The sequence below is a fragment of the Lepidochelys kempii genome, chromosome 10 (assembly GCF_965140285.1).
Source record: "Lepidochelys kempii isolate rLepKem1 chromosome 10, rLepKem1.hap1, whole genome shotgun sequence".
Taxonomy (NCBI): Eukaryota; Metazoa; Chordata; order Testudines; family Cheloniidae; genus Lepidochelys; species Lepidochelys kempii.
Window position 1 is genome coordinate 48,006,086 of NC_136389.1, and position 8,092 is coordinate 48,014,177.

General features: G+C 49.5%; 1 protein-coding gene across 1 annotated transcript; it reads left to right on the plus strand.

The window, feature by feature from the left end:
• Positions 1-2,891: 2,891 nt before the first annotated feature.
• Positions 2,892-8,092, plus strand: LOC140917924 (zona pellucida sperm-binding protein 3). The gene is made up of 9 exons (XM_073361453.1): positions 2,892-3,305; positions 4,053-4,171; positions 4,252-4,355; positions 4,432-4,609; positions 4,687-4,807; positions 4,908-4,999; positions 5,088-5,230; positions 5,394-5,519; positions 7,918-8,092. Exons 1-9 carry the CDS (start codon positions 2,892-2,894, stop codon positions 8,049-8,051), a joined length of 1,431 nt encoding a protein of 476 aa, XP_073217554.1. The 3' UTR covers positions 8,052-8,092.

Here is an 8,092-nt window from a genome sequence, read left to right on the forward strand (position 1 = left end):
GATTCTTTGAGGACCTGCTCCATGATTTTTCCAGGGACTGAGGTGAGGCTGACTGGCCTGTAGTTCCCAGGATCCTCCTTCTTCCTTTTTTAAAGATTGGCACTACATTAGCCTTTTTCCAGTCATCCGGGACTTCCCCGGTTCGCCACGAGTTTTCAAAGATAATGGCCAATGGCTCTACAATCACAGCCGCCAATTCCTTCAGCACTCTCGGATGCAACTCGTCCGGCCCCATGGACTTGTGCACGTCCAACTTTTCTAAATAGTCCCTAACTACCTCTATCTCCACAGAGGGCTGGCCATCTCTTCCCCATTTTGTGATGCCCAGCGCAGCAGTCTGGGAGCTGACCTTGTTAGTGAAAACAGAGGCAAAAAAAGCATTGAGTACATTAGCTCAGTTGCATGCCATCCCATGGGCTCCCCACAGGTATGGTGTTGAGAACAAGTGTCTGTCTCCCTCTGGGCACACTGTCATTCCATGCAGGCTCTCAGCAGTCCCATTCGTTGCTCCATCAAACCAGAGATAAAGTTGAATAACTTCATATGGACTAGCTTTTGGAGCTTGCCCCTGGTGCAGGCCACTAGATTCCCACAGGGGTACCTCTGTCCCAAGAACCAACTGACAGAGGGTACTGGGAGACACCGGGGGACAGGGACCCCCTGGGTTCACCAAAAGAATGTCATGTAAGGTCTCGAATGAAACCCCGGGTCACACAGGTCATCATAACCTTTGTGAGATGTAGGCATGGGAAGCATGCAAGGAGCACTGAAAATTACAATCTGTAGGCCTTGTAGATGAAGCAGGCCTCTCAAAGGTGTGCATCTTGAGACAAACTCCTCCAGTCAGCAAATGAGGAGCTGGCAGAGACTTCAGAAAGAAACTAACAGGATGAAGTCAACATTGGAGGGGGAACCCTAGCTAGAGGTAAACATCAAAGGTGCATTCTGGTGTATTTGAGGAGCAAAAAGACACCCCGACATCAGGTGCCTAGGAAGTAAACTGACAGCGAGTTGGTGTCATGAAAAAGGAGTCTCAGCCAGGCTTAGCTGAAAATGCTGGAGAGAACTTGGGTGAGAGACACTTTTCGAGACTGGAGGATAACTTGTTAGTTAAGTGGAGGCTCCAGAACGCAAGTTATGATTTTGTTTCACAGCTAGCCGTTTGTTTCCAGCTCTCACACCATTTTTATGTGACTATTCTGTCTTAAATAAATCTCCTTTTGCTTTAGAATTCGGCTGAAGCGTAGTGTGTGATACAAGAGCGGTGAGCTAACGCCAAACTAGTAAAGGGGGACGCCCTGTCCTTTAGCAACAGAAGGTCTGGGATTTCTGTGGATCTCCAGTGATCAGGGTGGATCCCACATTGAAGGGACTTGAAGCCTGGGGCGCATTGATTGTCAACCTGCCAGGCAAAACACAGGGCTGGGCTATCCCAGAGAAGAATGCTTGAGGCGCTGATGGGCTGGTTGCATTGGGGAGCTAACACCCAGCTGGCACAGGCAAGGCTCCTTCATACTGGAGGCTGGTGGCAACTAGGTTGCTGCACAGCCCTGGCTGCCCTGAGAAGTGTCACAGTCCCTATCCCAGGAATCTCGGTTTCACATGGATCCTCCCTCCAGGACAGGCCCTCTCTTCGCTTTGAGAAACAAACCATTCTGGGGAGGGGAGATATGGGGGCAGATGTGGGTACACGTTGGGGAAAACAATTCAACCCAGCAAACTCCACCCCAACCCTGGAAGGAGAACACCAGTTCTGGAACTCATCTGACGAGTTATGCGAATATTAGAGAGGACACAAATTTCCCCTTGAACAGATTTTACTTTCACACTTATCCACAGTGGAACACTTGGTGGGCCAGACTGAGAGAGCATGTGACCAGGAATGCGGCTGTAGTCCGGTGGGAGGTGGAAGCACTGGAGACTGGTCCCTCTTTCATCATTTATCCACAACAGAACAGCTTGAATGGGAAAGTAGGAGGAAGCCCAACATCAGAATGTCCCCTAGCTCAGTGGTTCAAGCATTCTTCTGAGAGATGGGAGACCCCTGTTCACGTCCTTTCTCTCCCCTCAGCAGAGAGGGGGAATGAAACCTGGGTCTCCCACATTCCAGGTGAATGCTCTAACCGCTGGGCTAAAAGATCCGAGGAGGACACCGCGTCCTGCTCCAGTGCAATTGTGAACGGGGTCAACATGGGCAAGCAGCACAGCTAGTGAATTGAGCTCCGCATATGAGGTAGGCAACTAAATGCCTAACTTCCCCTGGCTCATGGATGGCTCTGGGCTTAGGTGGGAGACAGGTGCCCGGACTCCCAGAGGGAGGCAGCTGGGCATGGGCCCAGAGGCTGAGACACGGGCACCAGGGACCTTTATAGTGTAAAAACTTCGGTGCTGCTGAATTTGGACACCTACAGAGTTCGCTATATGGTTTGTATCAGAGGGGAGTGGGTGGGTCTGATGAAGAGGGTATTCACCCACGGAAGCTTATGCTCCAATACCTCTGTTAGTCTATAAGGTGCCTCAGGACTCTTTGCCGCTGTGTGATTTGTGGATCACAGTGGAGCCAAACCCAGGATTTACAGGCCTAAATTGGGGATTGAGGGGCCTGGGTCCCTTTGTGGTGGAGCCCACCCTTAGCCTTCCATTGAACGAAACAGGGCAGGAATTTTCCAAACTGCAGCTGATGTACTGACCAACAGGTGGAGCTGATTCCCATTGGCCCTCCTATTTCCCTGGTTCAGGGCGTGGGCACTGGGCATGATTGGGCCCCGGTTACCTGCAGATTAGGGGAGGGTGTTAATTACCTGGGACAGCTGTCACCTGGCTCTGAGTCACGGTATAAAGCCCCAGAGCAGCAGTTTCCCTCCATACTGGATTTGCTGCAAGCAGGCAAGATGGGGTACAGAAACAACCTGTGCTTTGTTCTTCTGTGCTGGGTGGTCAGTGGGGTGACCTGTTACAATCCCTGGGATTTCTCTAGGATTGACTCTGCCATCTGGAGACCCACCCCCAGGGCTGAGCCCCCTCAACGACAAGCCCATGTTCTCTCTCTTGCCCAGCCCTACCCCTGGGCTCGGGCTGATACTTCCCAGCTCAGGGCTGTGTCCGTGCTGCAGCCTGTCATGGTGCAGTGTGAGGAGGCTCAGATGGTGATCACTGTGCACAGGGATCTGTTTGGGATGGGGAGACTGATCAAAGCTGCTGACCTGAGCCTTGGCCCAGCTGCCTGCCGGTACGTGTCCCTTAATGATGCAGAGAACACAGTGATCTTTGTAGCTGGGCTCCATGAATGTGGCAGCACCTTGCAGGTAAGGATTTATGCAAGTCAGGAGCCCCTACTGATCCCTAGCATCACTGCCCCTGCCTTGTCTGATGGGGTAAAAATGGGGCAGCAGGAGAGAACAGTGGGTGGGATTTTGTCCATGTTATTGATAAGCTCCCTGGTTTTTCCTGGGTGCTTCTTCTTAGCTTCCAGTCTCATGCGCCAGGCAAAGAATTCTGCCTTGCTCAGCTCCTGGAGCAGGCTCACAAGTGGAGCCTGAAGAGGGTGCTCTTGTGGCTCAGACAGACTTTACTTCTAGACCCCCCCGTCCAAAGTCTGTCTGCAGACTCCACAGACCGGAGCCTGCAACTGAATAAACTGATTGGTGTTAGCCTGAGCTCTGCATAGTCTGTAGGAGGGAAAGGGACAGACTACTGGCTTCCTTAATCCCTGGTCAAAATTCACCTCAAGGCAGCTAACAGATTAACCCTGGGGGTTTTACTGTCTGAGATTCCTTCACAACCTGCACAGAGGAAAACAGTGAGCAGAGTTGTGTAAAATGGCACTACTGTGGTGCTCATCTTCCGATGGCTGCTCTAGCAGACTGAGCTCTGAAATCCCCTGCTTCTAGTGTCCAGTCCTTCCAAAGGCAGTTGCCAGTTGACTGGGCACTGGTTGGAAAACTTGAGCTCAAGTTTTCCATCTGGCTGAGGCTTGTTCTTGGGCTCATCTGAATGACTTTACAAATGCTCTGTGTACTAGTGTTAACCCTTCCATGTCTGCTGCTTCCCAGATGACCCCAGACTCCCTGGTTTACAGCACAAGCCTGAACTATAACCCCACCCCTGCCAGCAACCCAGTGATCCTGAGAACCAATCCAGCTGTGATTCCCATTGAGTGTCACTACCCCAGGTGAGAGTCTGAGATGCTCAGATCCCCTCTCTCCCCTTCTGGAATCTGGCTCAGTGACTGAGGTTTGCTCCTCCTCCCAGGAAGGACAATGTGAGCAGTAAAGCCATCAAGCCAACATGGGTTCCCTTCAGCTCCACCCTGTCTGCTGAGGAGAGGCTGGATTTCTCCCTGCACCTGATGAATGGTAGGTGGGAGGAGCCTTCAGGGGAGCCCAGCCCTGCCTGCCTGTCTGTCCTGCTCAATGTGAACTTGCCTTGCAGATGACTGGAGTGCTGAGAGACCCTCCAATGGATTCCAGCTGGGGGAGGTCATGCATATCCAAGCTGATGTCCACACAGGGAACCATGTGGCTCTGAGGCTCTTTGTGGACAGCTGTGTGGCCACCCTGAGCCCAGACAGGGACTCCTCTCCCCGCTATGCTGTCATTGACTTCAATGGGTAAGAGCTGGGAGCCCTTTCTAGACTAAAACAAGACTGATCAGGGACTCTTACTGACCCTTGATTCTTGTGTGTAGGTGCCTGGTGGATGGGAGATCAGATGACACCACCTCGGCCTTCATATCCCCCAGGCCCAGGCAGGACACGCTGCAGTTCATGGTGGATGTGTTCAGGTTTGCAGGAGATGCCAGGAACTTGGTGAGAGCCCACATTTCTGCTCCAAGTCGATTTCCCCAGGCTAAGCAGCTGTTAGGGTCCCCTGGGATGGTCCTAACCCCTCTTCCCACTTCCCTTCCAGATCTACATCACCTGTCATCTGAAAGTCACTGCAGCTGAGCAAGCCCCAGATGCCTTGAACAAGGCTTGTTCCTTCAACAAAGCAGGCAACATGTGAGTAGCCTAGAACCCCATCAGGGGAGTGACAGGCAGCCTAGAACAGAACTCTTCACTGTAGATGACTGTTCCTGTTCTGTTCCAGCTGGTCTCCAGTGGAAGGCATCCGAGACATCTGCAGGTGCTGTGAGACTGGGAACTGTGGGCTGGCTGGACAGTCCAGGAGAGTGAACCCTCTGGACAGATGGTCAGGGAGGCGCTTCCAGAGAGACGTGGCCTCCAGGCATGGTAGGATCTCTATAATCAGAGTTAATAGGTGGCTGTGTGGTGTTTAGGTCTCTCAATAAAAAAGGGGGTTCTGCTAGACAACCCAGGGACCTTCAGCTTGGCTTTATCACAATGTGGATAACGAAGCAACACCCATGTAGTAACATCTCTTACCTCAATACAGGTGACTCCTCACTGAGGGAGGCTGAGGCTGATGTTGTGGTAGGACCCCTATTCATCACTGATGCCTATTGGGGATCCAGGAATCTTGTGGAAGATCAAATGGAAGTAGGGAAGGCAGCATCACCAGGTACTTAACTTGTATAGTAGTAATCCATGCACCTTCAGGGCATTGGGCCTTTTATGAAAAGTGAAAACTCCCTGCAACCACCAGGCTCAGCCCTGCAACCCAAGGGAACACTGAGTAAATGGCTTTGCCAGGACAAACCTATGGGCTGTCAGACCAGTGGGGAGGACCCAAAAGAAGCAAACTAGAATCCAGGGAAGTTCTCCATCCTCCACTCCTGACTCCACCCCCAGCTGGGCTGAAGCACTAAAGTGGCTGAGACTAATTTATAATCTGGGTGGCTTGTTTAACAGGAAGTGCCTGACTCCTGCTCCAGGAAGTTATGACAAAACACATACCACAGAACCAATAGAGTGACCTTAACAGAGGGCTAGATTTAGGAGGGAACATGGAAAATTACAGTAGGGTCATAGGATTAACAAGGTGGGAATCTGATCATGTCTTGGATTTGTGGATCAACATCCAAGGAGTATGGGGAATAAAGTGGTGGTAGAAGTACATAAGTTTAGCTTATGTCCCAGCTTGGTGGGAGAAATCTCATGACTGGAATGTAGCTATAGATGGATATAGCTCCTTCAGGAAGGACAGGATTTAAAAAAAGGATACCTTGTCTATTCTTGATGTACATGTGTTCTGTGTCCTCTCCTGGATCTTAGATCAGTTTAATGTCTCTGCCTAAAGAATATATCCGGGGGAGGGGAGTGCAGGTCCATTGTAGATTCCAAATCAGGAAGAAGTGGATGAGGAATTTCTAGGACATAATAGAAATATCAAAACAGGAGACCTGGTGGTAATGGGGGACTTTCTTTTCTAAGACATCTGGGTTGTCCAATACAGCAAAAACTAATTCTTCCAACAAGTTCACACTACATTCTGTTTTGGAGAGTAGAGGCAGTAACTGAGGAGAGCCATCTGAGACTTGATCCTGACCAACAGGGAGGCATTGGTAACAAATCAGAAGGTGGAAGGCAATTGGGGTGGAAGAGATCCTGCAATGATCTCTTACAAGCCTAAGGCAAGAGCAGTAAAATCAAGATAATGGACTTCAAAAATAGCCGATTAACAGACAGGTAGGGAAAGGTCCCAAGGGAAGGTAATTTAAGGGGAAAAGGAATTCAGAAGAGCTAGCAATTTCTCAAGGAGAAATATTACAAGCACACCTGCAAACTATCCCAATTTAAAGGAAAGGTAGAGTAAGGTCACTATGGCTCCATCAAGAGCTCTTTAATGTCCTAAAAATGCTAAGGAGTACAAAATGCTAGCACAAGCATGTAGGGACAAAATCAGACTAAGGCACAAAAATGAGTTACACCTGCCAAGGGACATAAAAGGCAAAAAGCCATTCTGCAAATACATTAGGAGCAAGAGACTAAGGAAAGGGGCTGCCCTTTCCTTAGTGGGGAGGGGATCTAATAAGGGATGACATCAAGAAGGCTGAGGTGTCTAGTGCCTATTTTTCTTCAGTCACCATTAAAAAGGTTTACGGTGACCAGATACTCAACACCACTATTAACAAGGTGGAAGGAACACAAGCCAAAGTAGGTAAAGAACAGGATAGAAAGTATTGAGCTGTATTCTAGTTGGCAGGGCCTGATATCTATCCTACGGAACTAGCTGAAACCATCTCTGAACCGTTAGTGATCACTCGTCCTCCATGCACTCTGAGATGAGGTCCCAAAGGACTAGATAGGCACTACGTTTGCACCAAGCTTTAAAAAGGGGAACCAAAGGCCTGGGAAATAGGACTAGTTAGCCTAACTTTATTACAAACTGATTGCGCCATACCTTACAGGTAGGCGCCTAGAAGACAATAGGGTTATAGGGAGTAGGCAGCATGAATTGGTTTGACATTTGTTCTTGATCAATAACTGTCAAAAAAGGAAATTACTGGCCTAGTGGTGCAGGAGGTGGGGGAAGCAGATGTCAGGTGTGTGTATAGACTTTTTTAGTCAGCCTTGGATCAGTCCAATGAGTCTCATAAGCAAACTAAGGAAATGCATGTAGATGCAACTGGTTGAAAGATATTACTCAGTAATTATCAGTGGTCTGCTGTGACTCTGAGAGGGTGTATTTAAGCAGACAGTCCCTGGGTCTGGTACTAGTCAATATTTTTGTGAATCTCTTAGATAAGAGGGGTGAGTGTACTTAAAGGGTGGCTGACACCGTGCAACCCGTCTCAGCTTGCGCTCTGGAGTACAGGATAAGAATTCAAAACTGACTGGAGAATTCAAGATGAAAGTCCATGAAGTGCTAAGCACTACACTTAAGAAGGGAAAAATCAAATGCCTGGCTACAAAAGAGGGAATAACTGGCTTGCCTATGTAGGATACAAACACCCAGCGATTTCACTAAAGCTGGAAAAGTGCCTGGTTCCCATTCTAACCACAGATCTTTCCTACAGGTGCAGAAGAGACTCCTGGGCTGGTGCTTGGGCTGAGCTTGGTGGCGGCTGCTATTGGTTTGGCCTCCGTGACTCTGACCATCTGCTTCATATACAAAAACCGCAGCCGTGCAATGGCTGGTGCTGTCATGTGACTTGGCCCTTCTGTGTCATGTAAAATAAACCCATAAATGGA

Excerpts from the sequence above, each read along its gene's own strand:
- LOC140917924 (XM_073361453.1), top strand. The coding sequence starts at position 2,892 with ATGGGGTACAGAAACAACCTGTGCTTTGTTCTTCTGTGCTGGGTGGTC. Across the intron at positions 4,172-4,251 it reads ATTGAGTGTCACTACCCCAG|GAAGGACAATGTGAGCAGTA; the intron begins GTGAGAGTCTGA and ends TCCTCCTCCCAG. Across the intron at positions 4,610-4,686 it reads GCTGTCATTGACTTCAATGG|GTGCCTGGTGGATGGGAGAT; the intron begins GTAAGAGCTGGG and ends TCTTGTGTGTAG.